The sequence below is a fragment of the Ascidia mentula genome, chromosome 4, assembly GCF_947561715.1.
Source record: "Ascidia mentula chromosome 4, kaAscMent1.1, whole genome shotgun sequence".
Taxonomy (NCBI): Eukaryota; Metazoa; Chordata; class Ascidiacea; order Phlebobranchia; family Ascidiidae; genus Ascidia; species Ascidia mentula.
Genome location: NC_138569.1, coordinates 579,014 through 597,221, shown reverse-complemented (window position 1 = coordinate 597,221; position 18,208 = coordinate 579,014). Strand labels below are relative to the sequence as shown.

The window sequence follows — 18,208 nt, the reverse complement described above, 5'->3', positions numbered from 1 at the left end:
GCAAGTTGCTGTCACGACTCCATGTTTGAGCATAGTTTGATTTCCGCTAGGTTGCGCTACTGGGTAAACATTTTACGAAGTCAAACCGGGTCGTGCACAGAAGAGCGACGGTTCGAGTCCCGGTGCAGTAACACCCTTAAACCACGTAAAACGCGACAGTTTATTTTTCTTTATGCACATTATGACCAGCACAAATATAATTTCTATGGATTAAGGTCAAAACCTCATAAATTTCTCACATTTGTGAACTTGAGATAAAAGCATGCAGATCCTGGATATCGTGTACAATTTAGTGTCACACCTGTGAACAGATCCAGAAACCACGTGATTCGTCCTGGGGCCTGTTTGTTTTGCATCCTTGCAAATTGTCAACAACTACTTGGTGTCAAAATCACCTCTATGATGTCATAAACATCTTCTCATAATTTTCGCAATATCTTGGGTCACGGTTGGCATTGATGATAGTTTTTTTATTTAATTTTTTAAAGTTAAGTGTTATCTTATTTAATCCTAATGAAGTAAAGCTTATGTTTCGAAACACTTTATGTGCACTTGTACCTTTTGCAAGAAACTTGTGGTTTAATTGTTACATCCGAGGTAAGATTGTGAAACAGCAAATCACCTGGCACCAAAATCGTCATTAATGCGTTACTATAAGTTTAGGATAGTATAACCGCCCCAACTAGAGAAACATGCTGAAGATATCATCAGTTCATGCAAACATAAACGCACTGCAATTTTATGTTGAAAGTAAAGAAACTGAAAATTAGAAGCGAGTTGCTGTCACTGTGTCAAGGCGCCATGTTTGGGCTTATGTTAATGTCCGCTAGGTCGCGCTCTTGGGTGAACATTTTCCGTTGTGAAACCGAGTCGTGCGCAGAAGAGCGACGGTTCGAGTCCCGGTGTAGTTGCACCCATAAACCACGTAAAACGCGACAGTTTATTTTTTCTTTATGCAGATTATGACCAGCACAAATATAATTTCTATGGATTGAGGTCAAAACCTCATTAATTTCTCACATTTGTGAACTTGAGATAAAAGCACACACAGATCATGGATATCGTGTACAATTTACCACGTCCAGACACAACTGCACTTCGAATGGAAAATCACATTTCATCAAAGTTTTCAACTAAAGGTATTTTAAAACCCTAACTTTCAAAAATTACTTCGCAAACTGTTTTCCGTCGGTGTTTCGTCACTTCCGTATTCTCCGATTCGAACAAATCTCGAACGCAAATACAGAGACAGCGGAAACACCGCGCAGGTTCCCGTGGCAACCAGCACGAAACCTGTTTGTGCGGATCCAGAAACCACGTGATTCGTCCTTGGGGCTGTTTGTTTTGCATCCTTGCAAATTGTCAACAACTACTTGGAGACAAAACCCCCTCTATGATGTCATAAACAACTCCCACTAATTTTCGCAATTTCTTCGGCAACTGTTGATATTGATGACAGATTTGTATTTTTTCCTTTAGTTTTATGGAGAAGAGTTCCTATTTAATCTTATAAGAGGCGCAACCCATATTTCAAATCACCTTTTCACATACCATGAGTTTTGTGAAAGTATAATATTATAACATTGACATTCACACTGGTACATCCTGGGCTGCTGCATAGCAACTGAAACGTTGGTGTTTATAAGTATGATTGCCAGAAGAGCTGTCTTGAAATTATACCTTTTTTACTTAAAATATTACAGTTGTGTTTTTGGTAAAAGTACACTTTTTTGCTTGAAATATAACCTGTGAACGGCAATTGGAAATTGGAGGGTGGCCATGAACACATTAACAAATATATGAATTAACATCGAAGGAGTTGTTCAACTAAATTACCAACTAGCTGGAACAAACAACTTTTCCTTTGAAACAACAAATAACAGATGAGTCAAATTAGAACTTAAACAATAAATCATCATAATCCCCCATTCACCAACCCTTTGTGTTTGTTCTGTTAAAGTAACAATCGCGACGTTCGACGCGCGCGATCAATCACAAGGGATCGTTTGTGACGAAACAGTGGGTAGGCGCTGCAGATTTCCCGCCGCGTGAAAAGGCGTCGAAAGGAAGAAGGCAATTCTGACGCCAGTGAGATTCATATTACAACCATCACCAGACGGTCTTACGCGTGGGGATGAACGGCGTTATTATGAGTCCGTGGTTTTATATTTAACACGAGTTAGTGCCTAATATTGTTCAGAAAAATATGTATTCACCCGTACAGAAAATCGTGCAATCAACAATTGGTTGCTGGTAACTTCTGGGTGGAATAGTGCGTAACGTGACGTCACAATATTTGGTATTGTAGAAGAAGGTTGTTCTCGCGCGAGGTTCGAGATGTTTGTTTTGAACTGAATATAATATTTACCACATAAATAACATGTGATGTTTCCAATTAATGCGTTGAGTCTGTAGATGCAAGTTTAAAGGGTTTATGTGTAGCGCGTACTACGTTAATGTTTAACGATGAGTAAGTTCGTGTTTGAGAAGTAGTTTTCCGGACGCCAGCGGTCGCAGTGACCAAAGCAGTTCTGATACAAATGCAATGTTGCGTTCAAACTGTACAAAAACTAATTTACAGTGTCTTGATTATGAATGGAGGTTATTCATGGATCCAGACGAGTTTAATGCGTTCAGTCACTCGTATCATGCTGGAAACGGATGAGCTCAACCAGGAAGGGGAGTTTCAACAATCGCTTCTGATAAATCTCTTCCAACGCTTTTACATTAAAGGCGCGAGTTGATTTCGCAATTAGAAGAGTGTTGTACAACGCTTACATCGTTAACAATTTGTTCAGTCGTTTGCGTCTGTGTAAACCTACCAGGCTTGTGGGAAAGTGTTTGTGTTTTCGTGTTGTAGTTTAAACAACGACGCCACGTCAAAGTGTTACAGGCGGCACAAAATAAACGCAACTTGCAATACCTCCCTGTAGGCTTGGTGTTAACACGGTGGCTACAGTTAAAGTTCTGCACGGCTCACATGTGGTGGAGTAGCGATAAGAGGGTGGGCGTCACATACTGAGTGCTGTCGGACAATACTGGAGCGGTTCTTGCTACTTCTTATCCCGGGGTCGTATCAGACTCGAGTACATCGGCCCCCTAGTTAGCGACAGAGCAGCCCTTAGACCCAGGTCCAGGTGCTTCAACTCTTGTGTGTGCGTCAGGCGTTTGTTTGCTGGGAGAAGTGGCCTTTAGTGGCGACTCTATTGTGCCTAACCCACTGCTGCCGTTATCAAGTTGTTAATCGCAACGACCACTTTCACACGACAGCAGATGTGAGTCAGCTTATCAAAGTCGAACTGTTCCTCGTGTTATCAACATGGCAGCAGTTGTATTTGCTGATTGTGTATATGGACGGGGCGTGTTCATTGCTATAGGAGAAACATATGATAGACAAGTGTTTTGTACATGTGTTTTGCGAGTTTGCTATTTTCAACCTTTTTGTGTCCTGTCCGTATTGCGAGGTAATAACGGGCGAATTAAGAGCAAGAAATGTTTTGTTCTAAAAATCAATACCTCGGTCCACTCGCAATTAGTTCCCCTGGTTGGTTTTGCGAAGGTAATCCAGCAAAATAATATGAAGCCTTCGTTGCCACCGAATAGTGAACGTTGAACTATATATTATGCGCATGTTGTAGTGTTGAAAAACGTTTTAATCAATTGATATTTTGCAGATGTTTAGGTTTAGAAAATAAGCCATAGATCACAAATTCTGATAGTTTTTGATTATCTAAACGCGCGATTGTGACGTCATTATGGAAGAAGAATTAAAGTGTCCGGTATGCCATTGTCTCTTCCGCGATCCAGTGATGTTGCCGTGTCACCACAACGTCTGTTATCACTGCGCCGAAAACCTTATCATGAAGGTGGGAATTTTACGTATGATTTCTATGAGTACAAATTTGTGATTTAGAATTCGACTTTCTCAACCTTTCGCTAAACTGCTGTCCGTTCAAACCACAAAATGAGTGTTTCGTTTAAGAATGTATGAAAAAAACATGTCATTAATTTATATTGTTCGGTCTGTGAATGTTTCTTGATTCAAATGAAGTGAAATGTTTTGTAAAGACCGACATTTTGTATTTTAGTCGTCAAGCTCCAACACCGAAGTGCCACAAAACTACAATTTCAACAAACCTTCAAAACCTTCAGTTGGTCATGAAACCGACAAGATGTCTTGCATCAGCGAAGCTGTGTTGAGTGACTCTGATAGCGGTTATTCCGGTGGCTCTGGGACCGCTAACTCCACCGATTCCCAACCATCACCCCCTGTTCTGACACCAAACGTGTCTGCCATGGTTGCAACACTTCAGGGGAGCAAATCTAGCCCCACTGGAAATCCCCCAAGCCCCCAACAGACCGGCATAAGCCTCCCGCCGCTACCAGAGTCGGTATCGTGCCTCACTTGTCCGTTATGTCACAGAACACTGTTCCTCGATGAACGCGGGGCAAAGAGTTTGAATTGTAACGCCATGTTAAAGAGCATCGTGGATCGTTACCACAATTGCGAAGGCCAAGGGTTCGAACCCCAGCCGCAGCACCCCAACAATCACAACCAAACAGTTAAGGAACTTTGCCAACTGTGTCCCTCTGAAAGCCCGCAGAAGGCGGTGACAAAATGCGTGCAGTGCGCGGTGTTGTACTGCTCGAGTTGCCGCGAAAAATGTCACCCAGCCCGAGGTCCATTGGCGCAACATAAACTTGTGACTCTCGGGGATTCTAAACCAACTTCCCGAGCAAATGACAAACCGATCCGAGCATTTCCCGGTCTTCCGAGCAAACCGATCCTTAAGAATGGAATAAGACTGACCCCCTGCCCACATCACCCATCGGAAAACACGAGCATCCATTGCGAAACTTGCTGTTTGTCGTTGTGTGTTCAATGCAACGAGGATGGGAAACACAAAGCACACGAAGTGAAAGCAATCGGGGCGCTATACAGAGCACAGAAGGTAAGTCGTAAAATGTCTGCAGGTGGTGATAGTGGGACATACTGTGCCTTTGGTGCTGCCAGTCATGATATAATATTTAATAACTGACCTTCTGCCAAAAAATACGTCCCGCATTATATCTCCAACGATTAAGCTTTATCCATGGAGCATGTTGGTGTGCTCAGTTAACTACAAGTTTATGCTTATGTGGGGTAGAAATTTCACCTTGAATTACAAAAAAACGATGTTGCAAGTTCAAATGGTTCAAATGTTGCACCCATTGTAGGTGATTGTAGTTGGGAAACTAAAGTATTAGAAATCCTCTGATCTAATCACAAATATCAAGGGATTTGTTCGTGTTCTCAGTATAAGATAATAACATGATAATGTCGCCGCATAAGATATGTTTAATCGGTTTTAATTCTAGGGACTCGAACAGAATTGACCCTTTTTCCAAGTTTTATTGTTTTTTCACCACTTTTGTCCATAACAGTTCGGCGGATGTGTTCTGTTAAACAAAAACCTTTGTATTTCGAGTCGACAACCGTTACGTCACAATGGGTGGGCGAACTTGTGTGATCTGTCGGGTACGATTTCTATTGTTCCTTTAATGATAGGTTGCATCGAGAGGTTTTCCATGAAAACATTTTTGTTGGGGGTTCAAATTTGCTTTGGTCCATTGGCGTGTTTGTCTTTGCGTGTGGGTAAAAAGCTATGTGTATGTGTCTTTTTGTTAGTTTTGGTATTAGTGCTTGTTTCGCCGTGTTGAGTCCATCAAACAAAAATAATTTACTCAGTTTGATTCTACTTTGATCAAACTCATGTGCGCAAGTAAAGGTCGCCTGCGAACCCTGTATGACGTCACACAGCTGGAGTAGCATCTCGTTTTGCACTCGTTGGATTAAAGTGGGGGGTTTGTGTGCCGCCACGCTGGCCCGAGACTTATTAGCAACTTGAGCAGCTGGACATTCTTAAATGATTATCCTTCGGCGAGCGTTAATTTGTAGCGGGCGTCGTCATTCGGTCGTATTGTGCGGATTTACGACCCCTCGAAACCGAGATTGTGAAGGTGTGGGAAACTACCAGGGGATAATATGACGAGTAAAAATAATGCGAAGCATTTAACAGCAAAGAGTTTTGAACAAATATTTCCGATAAAGGAGCGACTATTTAAATGACGTATACCCCAGTTACGAACTGCAAGTAGTTTATTGCCAGAAAAAATGAAAACTAGATTATTTAAGCTTTGCCAACAACGAATCGCATGTTAATCCATTGCAACAATCTTTTGCGAAGTGTGGATCTTTAGAACATAAATCACTGTTAACAATATATTCGCGCCAAAGTATGTTCAAGACTTAAGTATCGTTCGATTGCCCCTATTCTGTCACCCAAGCACCATTGCGAAGAATATATTGATTTATGACGTAACATTAGAGCATTGTTATGCATCAATCTCGAATCAATAGACAAAAGATAAAGTGGAGACATAAAATTACGTCACACGTCTGTCAAATGGCGCAGAAAGTTTATTGTTGCGTCACCCGCACTATTCCAGTTCGGTTGTTTGTTGTGCCCTGTTACGTCACGAAGACGATTGTTACGTTAAGCCGGTGACCACCCACATTATGTTTGCAGTTGAATTAGGTGGCGATCTTTTAATGGAATAGGATTATTTCGCAGTAAAGGTGTTTGTGACGTCACAAAACTCAAAGTGTGCTGGACGTATTTGTGAAACGTCATTCGACCCACTCAGTCACTATCACATAATCTCAAACGCATTTTCCCCGTATATTGGTCACCGCCCATCTCTGTGCAAAAAAACCTTTAAATTTTATAGAAAATGAAATATCTCTTGTTAATTGCTGATGTAGCAAAAAACGTGTTGCTGGACTTTTTCGTTCAATTCTGCTCAAATGTAAACATCCACAGGTGTTAAAACCAATTACTTCAAAATTATCCGCGTATTCCAGAGGTTCCTTCGTTAAATATGCATTTAGTGCAATCTTATTCGGCCAAGTTTAAAAAGATGTTTTTTGAAACACACTAATGCGTTCACACCGGTTCATGTTTGTCCGTCATTGTCCATATGTCACTGTTGTGTGCAGAGAAGGTTGGTTGTTTTCTGTTGACACAACTCGTTCAAATTTAATGTGTTGAGTATTTTGCGCCAAACGAATGTTCAGTGGACAGACATTATACAAAATATCGATGTCAATATCAATTATTCAACGCCAGCGTAACGAGCTATTTAATATTTGAATTTGGAATGTGCAATCGCTTGGTCGATAGTGACGTAACAAATGTGTTTTAAGTATGCTTTATCGGTAGTAATTTAAACATAAGGTTGTAAGATTTCATGCGTATATTTGCATATGTGGGGTTTAATGCGACCTGGAAGGAAAGTTCAAGATTTCTTTGTCGCAAAAAAAAAACGCAAAGGTTTTTACCCGAATGCCAGTGTTGTTATTGACGCCATTACTTGTCATCACGCACGGATTTCGACAATTTTTGTCGAACAAAATGCTTTCAATCCTGTCCTAACCACCTTTGTTAAAAACCACACGTACTTTAATATACCAAGGCCAGAAGGTCGTGGGTCCACGAAATTGCAGCCGGCTATTTACTCAACGATATTATCGATATAGTCGCGGCGCCGAACCCTGATTCAACCCAAGCTCCAAGAATCTTCCGTCGCCACATCGTCGCGCTTCCATGTTTGTGACGTAACAGCTGCCGATGTTCTAGTTTATGTTTCTGTTGCATCACGGTTTCACCATTTGTTTGAGTGTTAAGTGCGGCAACCCTTCTATGCAGTTATTTGCAACGGCAAGTTTTGCATCAAAATCGTTTGTGCAAATTTACTGCAGTGTTGCATTTCAACAAAATAAATTGCTTTTATTTGACGAGAATCCACCCAGCTTTTTCCACATAAGATCGATATTTCGTTTAAACCGGAAACGTTCTACACACCTCCCCCCAAGACAACGGTCGTTAGCGGCTGCCGCGATTGATTGTGACATCACAAGGGGTTTGCGCGATTCCTTTGTTTGAGTCGCCGCTTTGCGGTTCCACCAGGATGTCGTATGTGGGTCGAAAGTTTCTGCTGTCATTAAAAATGCATCAGAATGAAGACGGCCCATCGTAAGGACTGCATGGCACGTACAACATATGACTGCCGGCATACATGACTCCCATCTGGACTCACTGCTAAATGTTGAAGCTGAAAACTCGAATTGTCTAAAAACACATGAAAAGCTCATACGTTTTCGTAGTGTTTATTGCATTTATGAGTGAAATTATTTCGTATTTTAGATCCGAGCCATGTCTGACTAAAATAGGATGATGTTGGAATAGATATGATTATACGTTTACATGTTTCAAATTAAAACGTAAGGGGGTTGAATCCGAGAACTATCTTTGCTTGCACCCAATAAATCACAATCAAGTTGAGTTAAGTTGACGTCAGGTCAACAATTGCCAGTACTTACCACAACGAGGGTGGACCTTTTCACACATACGCGTACACAGCGTGACCAATTGATGGTATAACAAGGCACGGATCGTTGTGTAGATAAGTGTCAAGGGCCGTCAAGTCAAATAAACAAGGGTGGTCTCTGGTCTTGCCCACAGGTGTCCAAAGCGAAGAAACCTCCCCACAATACTTGGTAATGCAGGAACGTACGTCACTGGCCGTGTGTTCTAACCACAAATAGATGGCAACCCGACACTTGTGTATTTACGTTGTCATGCAGCTTTGATTAGTGGGGTTATTTTTGCTATGGTTATGTTGACCGTTGTAATGAAATTAAATAGTTCTGCAATTGCGTTTCACAATCCCAAGAACAGATGGTTTGTTTACGTAATAATCGTGAAATTGTCACAGCTTTGTGACGCGATAGATGAGCGTTTAATATGGGGCGGTCCCGATTAAGCAATTAGGTTAACGCGCTTGAGCAAAATGTTTAAAACAATTCCACTCTCGTTAACTGATGGCTAACAATTCGAATTGGTGCGCGTTGGTTTCAACGACTTGCAATCCATTGTAGTGTGGATCTACTGAATTGGTTTCTCGGATTGTTCGTTTGATAAGATTTCACAGAATATCACAGCTTTCCATGTGCCGTGTTGCAAACAACAAAGTTGCAAGAAAGGAATCCTAAGAACTGTTGAGTGCAGCGCTTTACCTATGCGGTAAAGGTCGTTTCACGTTGACATATTTTCCGACCAAAGCAATTTTGCAACAGCGTTATTTTGCCTCCGACCCCCAATTCATCATCCCCCCCTTACTGTGAAACTTGTAAACTGCACTATTGTAGAACAATCGACGTGGCTTATTGCGTCATAAACGCGTGATTTGTTGCGTCACCTTTACGGTCGTTTCGGGTAACGTTTAATTCGCGTCGCTTGTTATATGGGCTCTCGAACGAGTTTGCGACGATTTGTACTTCACAAATCTCGCCTGCAATCGCTTTGTGACGTATGAATGGGACCGTAAAATCGATCGGATTCGCCCGCGTTGGCAGCGCAGAGACTTTCTGTTTAACAATGAGTTGGAAATGTTCTTTCGTTTGTTCGTTTGGTGACCATTTCCCATATTCGTTCTAAAACGTGTTTACAATATTACCTCACACGATGCATTGTGACGTCACATCAGTATGACAATTATTCTTGTGGGTTTGTGGTAAGTTGTATGTGTGATTTTGTGCGTTGAAACTTGCTGGGACCAACTTCGCTAGTTCGCTGGTTCTGTCGCAACAATCAACCATTATTTTCCAACAAAGAAAAGGCAAACGCGAAAGTATTTGTCGTTTCAATTGTTTTCATTCCAAACCAGCCGTTATGTTTCGGTTTGTACTCGAAGGATTGTTACGAAACAAGCTGCCCCGAGTCACAAACATTCTCAAATTCGACAGCCCTATTGTTACGTCGCTATCGCGTGTCTTCAGTGACCTGCCCCCAGTCGCTGGCTTGTGCCTACATTGTTCTAATTAAACCCCATTGTTGGGTGTCTGTGACGCGTGAATGGTTGCCGAATCAGGCGATTGTTCTTCAATGTCCTGAACCGTCAAGGTTCGTATTGGCATCAAAATTGAGGTTGAAAGCATTCACGTTGGGCTAAGATCTCATTTCCTGCTAATTATTTTGAGTTTAATTTAAATTTTGGCGCCAAAACTTGGTGCAATTACGCGATAGGCACACCAGGTTGTTCGACTAGTTTGTAAATTACAGTAACAATATAATTATTTGCCGCTTACATCATTATTAGCGCCGAGTATTTTCAAACAGTTTTAAATTTAAAATAATTGTCGGCACCGGGACTCAGGAAGTTGGCGTCGATTTAAGGCGAAAATCCGACAAAACTTTTTCCTAAATTACCGCTAATAGCTTATGAATCCGCCGCCAAATTATTTTCCAACAAGTTTTGATGGGGGTGATTATTGCTTATAATTGTCCTAAACATCTCGAAAACTTGGCGATGTTTCGGTGTCACAACGTGATATAGTACGCATTTTCTTGTTGGGAAACATAGTGCGTTGTAGTGTAAAAATCTTGTTGTAAAGTGTTGCATTATTATTGGGTTGCAAGGATTTTTCTGAACGCCAAAGAACCAACCACGGCGAGAAGCCAACACCGGGTTTTGAGAGAATGTCGATAACTTGTAATTACCGTTGGGGCAAGCCATTAATTCGCAATTAATCTTTTGATGCGCTACTTTAACAGATGGCGGTCCTCTCTTGTTTTCGATACAAGCGCAAAGCACCACAGTTCCGTAGTAATGCGAATTAACACCGCGAATTAAACAACGGCTTGTGCCTTCAAAACCCACACTGCTATTGTCTTATCGCGTCACAATGATAGGATTGTGACAAAACAGGTGGTTGTGTCTCTATATTAAGTGTTTGGAATGTCCGGATTGTTGATGAATGAATGAATGAATAAAGACAAAACATGTGGTATTATGTGTCCTGTACCTTGCGACGGAAACTATATTTAGGAAATACATCACGGTGTGTTGCAACAACAATATTGGTCTGGAGATGGGATGAAAATATATCAAATAATAAATGATAAGTTGACGATTTTGGAAAGTTGGTCAGTGTATTTCAATTTCTACTTCCTTTTGAAAGTGGCACTGACGCCTAAATATAGGCGAAATATATATGTAAGAAAAAAACTCGATCGTACCGACAAAAAAATGACTTGGGTTTTTTTCTCCTTTAACTTGTTTCTTTGCAAATATATTTATTTGACGTCATAAACCTTTAATTTGCCCCTGGAGGCTGTAGCGGTTGGTTGGCGGCATTTAAACTGGGTTAAACATGAAAGTTCATGAAGTAAAACAAATAAACGGCGCCCGGTTCTTGCTGTGTGGAAGTGCGTTTGTGTGTCCGCCTATATTTGCTGTGCGCACTCCAAGTTGTTTGATGTGGAGGAAATCACGCTACTAAATGTTTGCCGACTTTACACAGAAGAAATGTGACGTTCTTTCTTGTGGTTTGACTTGTCCTTCTTTTGCAAATGATTTTGGCACCATCTCTTGCCACAAAAAAGATTATGTCCAGAGAAAAAGTTGACTGTTATAATACAGTAATTAATTTTCTGTATTCTCTTCTTATGTTTAACAAGGCTATTAGTTTTGTTTTCTACAGAATTGTTGTCTATGCAATTGTTCGTTAATCGCAACCAAGCAAATGAAATTGTCCCCAATCAGCTAATGCTGGATTGCTTAATCATGTCTTTGAATTTACAGGGTCAGCTGAGTCAGCAGATGAGCGCTCTGTCCAATAAAGCGCGTCAAGCAAAAGATCTCGTCATCATCCTGAGAGGAACACAAGATGAGATTGAGGTAAGTTCAATATTCTATTTTACGCAATATTTATTGCGTGGTAATAATGTTTCTTTGCAAAGATAATTGTTCCAATATTTTATCATGTAAACCAGGCGGTGTAATGTCAAAACTAAACCTTGCAAAGATGACAGAACGAAGGTTTTTGGTGCAAAGATAAATGGATGAAACTGGTTTAAAATATCACCCATTACACGTTTTCACTCATCCTTGTTTAAAACCCCTGACACCTTTAACAAATGCCAGGATCACGTGAGGTGTTGGATGGATTAAAAAGTCACACAGAGGTCACAGGCGTTTGTTTTCATTGCTGTGGAGTGGATTAATTGAATGTGTTAAAGTGTTGGACAAATTAACACCTTCTCCATGAACACATTGACACCTCTTGTACAAACTTGTTTGTCTAATGACATCTGATGAAATTTGTTAAATCCATTAGCAATAGCGCTAATACGAACACTGTGGTGAGGCAACAATTTGTATTTCTAAATTGTCAGATAGAAAATGTATTGACACGCTTGGTAAAATCTCGTGAAGTCAAACTGTATTTTTTTACATAATTTTGCCCCAAAATACCGGCTTCCATCTGACTGGTTATTGCATAAACTTCGCTGTTTATACTAAAATTTACAAAATATTGTTGGTCGCAACGCGTGTTTTTTATACAAGAGCATAATAAAACTCAACACCCTTCATACAGAACCCTTTGTAAAGTAAAGCCGATTATATTGGGTCGGTATAAATGACCGCGCATTGTAAGGAAGTTGAACTTCTTACCCAAACCTCATTACACATGAGTCCGGACATCGAATATTGATGACATGAATTCAATTCCTCTTATTGTCCTCCTTGTGTCGCAGAGCCACGTTACCGACTTACATTATTCATGTGCAGAAAAACTCAAGCGAGTTGGAGGCGAGAACAGTTGCCCAGTGTGACAATCTGATCGAAGCTGTGCAGAGGAAAAAGGACGAACTGCTGCAGAAAATTTCCAGAGAAAAAGAGCTGAAGTCTAAGGTTTGTCATCCTGCTGTGCTTCCTGAGCTTTCCTGTACTTTAATGCCAGCTCACTGCACAGACTTTTCCACTTAGAAAATCTTCATGAATATCACGGTACCGCTATAACTTTCGCAATGAACTATTTGTTTTTAAATTCAATACTTTGGATTCAGATAGCTATAATTAAACAAAAGATGAATAATCACAACAATGTTTTGTTCAAAATCATTGTTGCAAGTTTTACTCCAAGTTTAAATGAGGAAAATAAACAAAGAAATTATGATAACGATGTTTCCTTGATTCAAACATTGAGATCGAACCGTCCCCCCAAAAAACAACAAACCTTGATAATCAACCCTCTGTGCGCGTGTTTCAAAACATCAACAGTAGAAAACCTACACATTCATTTCAAAAGTCCGTGAAAATCCATTAATCGCCACCCCTGCTACAGTGGGGCGACCCCAGCACCCATGTACGTCAGGACCCCTTTGAATTTGACCATTATCTGGCTTTTGTGAGGCCGCGGAGCGTACAACGCCCCTTTCTTGTGTAAAATACAGTGTCCTTGAAATTGGGATCTGTGAAATTGAGATTACTTTAAAGCAGAAACTTGAACGCCGTGGACTTACAATAAGTTTAATTATGTTAATAAGTTGGCTTGGTATCATTTCAGTTAACTTAGCCTTGAGTACAATTGTCTAGAAGGTTTGTTTGATCGGGTTCTCTTAAACCACTGTTACGAAACGTGAGGTTGTCCATTGCCACCAGCTTAACCACGAAAAGCCATCCCCACACCAATACGAAAGTGCGGCAAATTACCCCCTTGGTAAACCCCGTCCACCTGACCTAATCCCTGCTCAGTGAAGCGTTAAATCACGTGAGCTTGGAAAGTGGTTGTCAGCTTGTGTACGGATCCTCTTGAAGCTAAGTTGTTTTAAGTCTGCACTCATGTGCGTAAGTGCCTGACCCTACTGCCACCTCAAGAGCTTATCCTTCTTTCTGTGTATTTTTCCGCTGTGTTTTGTGATCTTTAGTGAGTTGCTAAACAGCTTGCAGCGCTCGGTTCTCAATACTGCTAGCTGCACTGTTTACAGTCGAAAACTTGCAACACCAACATTTTACCAAAACTTCATTCCCACTCAAACGCAGTATTCTAGTTATTACCGGAAAATCTTGCATGCAAGATCCAAACTTTTGCAAATATTGTTCGTAAATAAAGAAACACGTTAAAATATACAAACCAACTTGACAAACCTATATGTGAACGCTGAGTTGACACTAGCTGTGTGTTTTGTTCAACAAGTACAGCGGAATTTTAAGTAAATTACGAACCCATTTGATTCGTGTTGTTCTCTTCCTAACTTGTAATTCCCGATGTTTAAATTTTAAGTTGTTGTTCAGACTGTGAGGGAGCAGACCCAGCAATGCACTCTGAAGCTGCGCCAAACTACAGGCTTGCTTGAATATTGCATAGAAGTTATGAAGAACAACGACGCAGCCGCCTTCCTCCAGGTGATAATTCCCGTAGTTTTGGGCATGAATTTGTTGCAACTTTTATACCCAAAGTTGATTTCATAAGATTGATTGTGAACCTTATTGTTCCGCACTGTGGTATTATTACTACTTAAGAGCTAAAGTTCTAGCAAAATAATGGGTTTAAATAAGTTCATAACACAGAAGCAAGAGTAGCGTTTTTATAGCGTAAAGTTGGACGTATTTTAATCAATAATTTTAGGTTCATTTAAAATTTTGCTCACTATGACTCAATAAGCATACGAACATTGCGTCTTCTGCAGACGTCACAAAGCTTGATCGAGAGAGTCGCCTGCACCGAGAAACAATGGACATCACGCCACCTAGTGCCAAAGGTTGCCTCCCAGCTTGATCTTGAACTGCAAACTTCTCCACTAGCGGTCGCCATCGAGAAGGTCGATTTTTTGCAGATTAAAGGTAGGGGTTTTTCGCAAACAAGTAGTTATTGTCATAGATTTGTGTTAAAATGATCATATTTTTATTGACAACTTTTCTATAAATAAGATGTTAAAAATTAGGAGTTTTATTCCGAAATTAAACCAACACTGATTCTTGTACAGTTCCCGATAAACCTTGCATTAGAATTGAGGAGAAGAGTTCGAAGAACAACACAGTTACTCTGTCATGGGTCAGTTCGACAAAACGCCCGGTTGATGGACACAAGCTTGAAATGGACGATGGGAATAATGGACCTTTCAGGGTAATTGTTCCGTGGGAACTTTCTTATTTATTTTTCTTAACTTTTTATTTTTCTCAAGTTGAATAAAACATATCAACACACATAACATTTTTTGCAGTTTTTTTGCGATTGTTAAATTCATGCACACAACTAACCGTTTTTTCTCCTCACGTTACCATTATTTCTCTTTTTTGTACAGGAGGTTTACTGCGGTGGTGAGGTCGTCTGTACGGTTGATGGGCTGCATTTCAATTCAGTATACAGAGCAAGACTTCGTGCTTACAACAAGGCAGGGTCAAGTCCCTACAGCGAAATTCTGCACCTGCAAACTTCAGAAGGTAAATATGAACGAATCAATCTTTGTGCTTATATGTATATATAGCGTAACAGGTTCAGATGCAATGAGACAAATGGTTAAAATGTGATAATACAATAATAAAAGAACTGAGTTGTTCAAGGTCTGTAATAAACAGTTTGGGGGATTTTAGGCATGTCACTATATTGTTGTATGTCTTTTATTGACTATTTTAAATTTAATTGCGGGAATTTTTTTTGGAAACATGAATTTATTTACATTCTTAGTCGCTAGCTTTCAACTCGATCCGAAACAATCGCATTCTGATATTCAACTTTCGAACAACAACTCTACTGTTACGTCAAGAAGCTTTGAAACGCGCGTCGCCCTTGGAAAAATTGGCTTTTCACGGGTGAGCGTTGAACCAGAACATTATGGTTGTGAAGATGTTCTTTTGAAATACAGAATAAAATGGTTCGACTGATTTTACAGTTATAGAGTTTATTGTAAATGGATATTTCGAAAGGATAGATACAGTTTATTATCTATTCCACATCTTTAAACTTAATTGCGGCGACAGTTCGAAGGAAGGCATTCGTCTAAAATGATTTTCTTTGTGAATTTCTGTATCAGGGAATTCACTATTGGGAGTTTTCCGTCGATCGGTTTGAGAACAGCCCCGACCCGGCGTTCGGTGTCGCCCGTTGTGACGTAGACAAAGAAATATTGCTCGGTAAAGACGCGAAATCATGGGCGATGTACGCAGACGAATCAAGAAACTGGATTCTTCACGATAATCAACATTTCAAGAGGTAAATTCCTAACAAACGATTCCGGGAATCACTCCTCATTCCTTCCATGATCACAATTATTCCCACCTTCTACCTGCGACCAAACATGTATTTCCATAAATGTAGTCACAAGAGGTTAAACCGAGTACATGCCACACAGAGGTAATATCTTCAATGTAACAGCAAAAAAATTTATTTTATTCGGTTGAACAAAAACATAATCTGATTCAAACCCCATAAAAAAATCTTCTGTGTTATCGTCACGAATTTCTAACAAATATTAATCACCAGAAAAACTTTGCACAGAGGTTTTGGTTTCCAGGCGACTCAATCTCAAAATAATTTTATTTCTCGTAGAACGGACACCGGTGTTAAAGTTGGATCTCGAGTCGGAATTCTGCTCGATATCGCGAGAAGTTCGATCACATTTTTCATCGACGGAAAAATCCAGGGTTCCTCTCTTGCTTTAAACCCGGTAAAATCGGGGTCACCAGTTTTGTACTACCCGGCAATCAGTCTGAACCAGAACGTACAGGTGCACAAATTAGTTGCTCCGTAACTTTAGTCACGTGTACGTCATGGCATATGTTGCACAAAAGCATATGTTGGTTAACAGGAAAAAAACATGAATTGTCACAAAAGGTTTCAAGCAAGTTAAATTCATACGTGCGATGCACGTAGGTTTAAACGCTCGAAAGTCAACCTTTACCCTGCGTTGCTTTGAGGAAAGCTAGAAATGATTACGACTACATCTGTGTAATATCAATTTTCGAAAAGAGCTGCTGTTGTCACTATTTATTTCATAGCAAATTATATTTTTATAAAACTTTTTTATCTATCTCCACTGTTTCACCGCCAGGTGACGCTGCGCACTGGACTGAAATCCCCAATCTCAAATCATCCGGACCCACAGTTCCGAAAACGCATCCAGAGTGCTCCGGATTCCGACTTGCCCCCACGAAGGTCACCTTCCACTCCCCAATTCAAAACCCAACACTCGTACGACGGAAGTGGCACCGGAAGACACGTCAGAGGACCTCCACCGCCTCCCCCACTAAGAAGAGGGGGATCCTCGGGGAATGTGAGCATTAAAAGTGAGGGGGAAATTTCAACTGCATCCGATCCCGTCCCGGAACGCTCATTTAAATCATTTTTCCGTAAACGTTGAACCGAGGAACGAGTCATGTTCTGGGCCCGAGAGAGTCCCGGGTCATTTGTGACGGTGGAATTTCTACAACGGGAGATCCACGTGGGGAGATGACGCAAGCCAGACTGTTTAACACGTGACTGTCACAAGCGGACATCCAACCTGTTTAATATACAGTTAAATAATTCCATGTGTTTACTGTTAACGCCACTACTTTGTGATATGCGGGTGGCAAACACGGCACAACACGTTTACATATAACAACAATCAAGTCATTGAAATATCCAATTTCTTATTTGTTCCTTTGTGTTTTTAATATGTTATAAGTCGCAACTAATATAATTGCGGCTTGCATTATTTGTATTACAGTGAAAATACTTCCGTGGTTATCAATTGTGTGATTTCGTAAGAGCATGTTCACATTTCTATCTCGCATGAGGGTTTATAAATAAAATGACCACGAGAGGGCTATGCTCTCCATTTCAAATATTTTAAAATGTAACAACGAGTGGTTGATTTGAGGTGGGCGAGGAAACCTGTTCTGGATTCATGGCCAGGATAACATGGGTTCGAATCCCGGTTGTGGTCAAAATTAATTCCACACCAACACTCAGAAAGGAAAGATGAACTTTTACTTCAATAATTTGCTTAAAGACTGCAGTGATTTCCACATTTTCTTATTTTTCTTGATATTTATTCTTATTGTCTGATTTTTTTGTGTCAGGCTCGAATTCTGTTAGTAGCCCAGCATACTGAACTTGATTTAATTCTTTTGATGCATACACATTCGCCAAGCAAATATGCTTACGCAACATTATTGTTTTGTTAAACTGAACATTTGTCTACGATTCAGTACGGTAAGCGTTCATTAAATTTAGAAAGTAAAGTCCTTCGCAGTATAAAGGGCCCCACGATACCCATGTGCATAAATGCATCTTGACCACAATACATCCCCTCTTAAGCAATGAGTTTTCGTAACTCAT

At 40.4% G+C, this 18,208-nt stretch overlaps 1 protein-coding gene across 1 annotated transcript; it reads left to right on the top strand.

Moving 5' to 3' along the window:
• The first annotated feature begins 3,678 nt into the window (after nt 1-3,678).
• Nucleotides 3,679-17,706, top strand: LOC145899580 (E3 ubiquitin-protein ligase TRIM9-like). Its single transcript, XM_082988429.1, has 12 exons — nt 3,679-3,866; nt 4,089-4,952; nt 11,686-11,781; nt 12,676-12,798; nt 14,182-14,292; nt 14,577-14,730; nt 14,874-15,013; nt 15,192-15,330; nt 15,575-15,699; nt 15,921-16,099; nt 16,436-16,613; nt 16,938-17,706. The coding sequence occupies exons 1-12, from the start codon at nt 3,756-3,758 to the stop codon at nt 17,244-17,246; spliced, it is 2,529 nt and encodes an 842-aa protein (XP_082844555.1). The 5' UTR covers nt 3,679-3,755; the 3' UTR covers nt 17,247-17,706.
• Nucleotides 17,707-18,208: the final 502 nt, after the last annotated feature.

What these genes read in the sequence shown, in the direction of transcription:
- LOC145899580 (XM_082988429.1), top strand. Translation starts at nt 3,756, where the DNA reads ATGGAAGAAGAATTAAAGTGTCCGGTATGCCATTGTCTCTTCCGCGAT. An exon ending in AAAAAGAGCTGAAGTCTAAG is followed by an intron (nt 12,799 to 14,181) that starts GTTTGTCATCCT and finishes GTTGTTGTTCAG; the next exon opens with ACTGTGAGGGAGCAGACCCA. An exon ending in ACGCAGCCGCCTTCCTCCAG is followed by an intron (nt 14,293 to 14,576) that starts GTGATAATTCCC and finishes CGTCTTCTGCAG; the next exon opens with ACGTCACAAAGCTTGATCGA.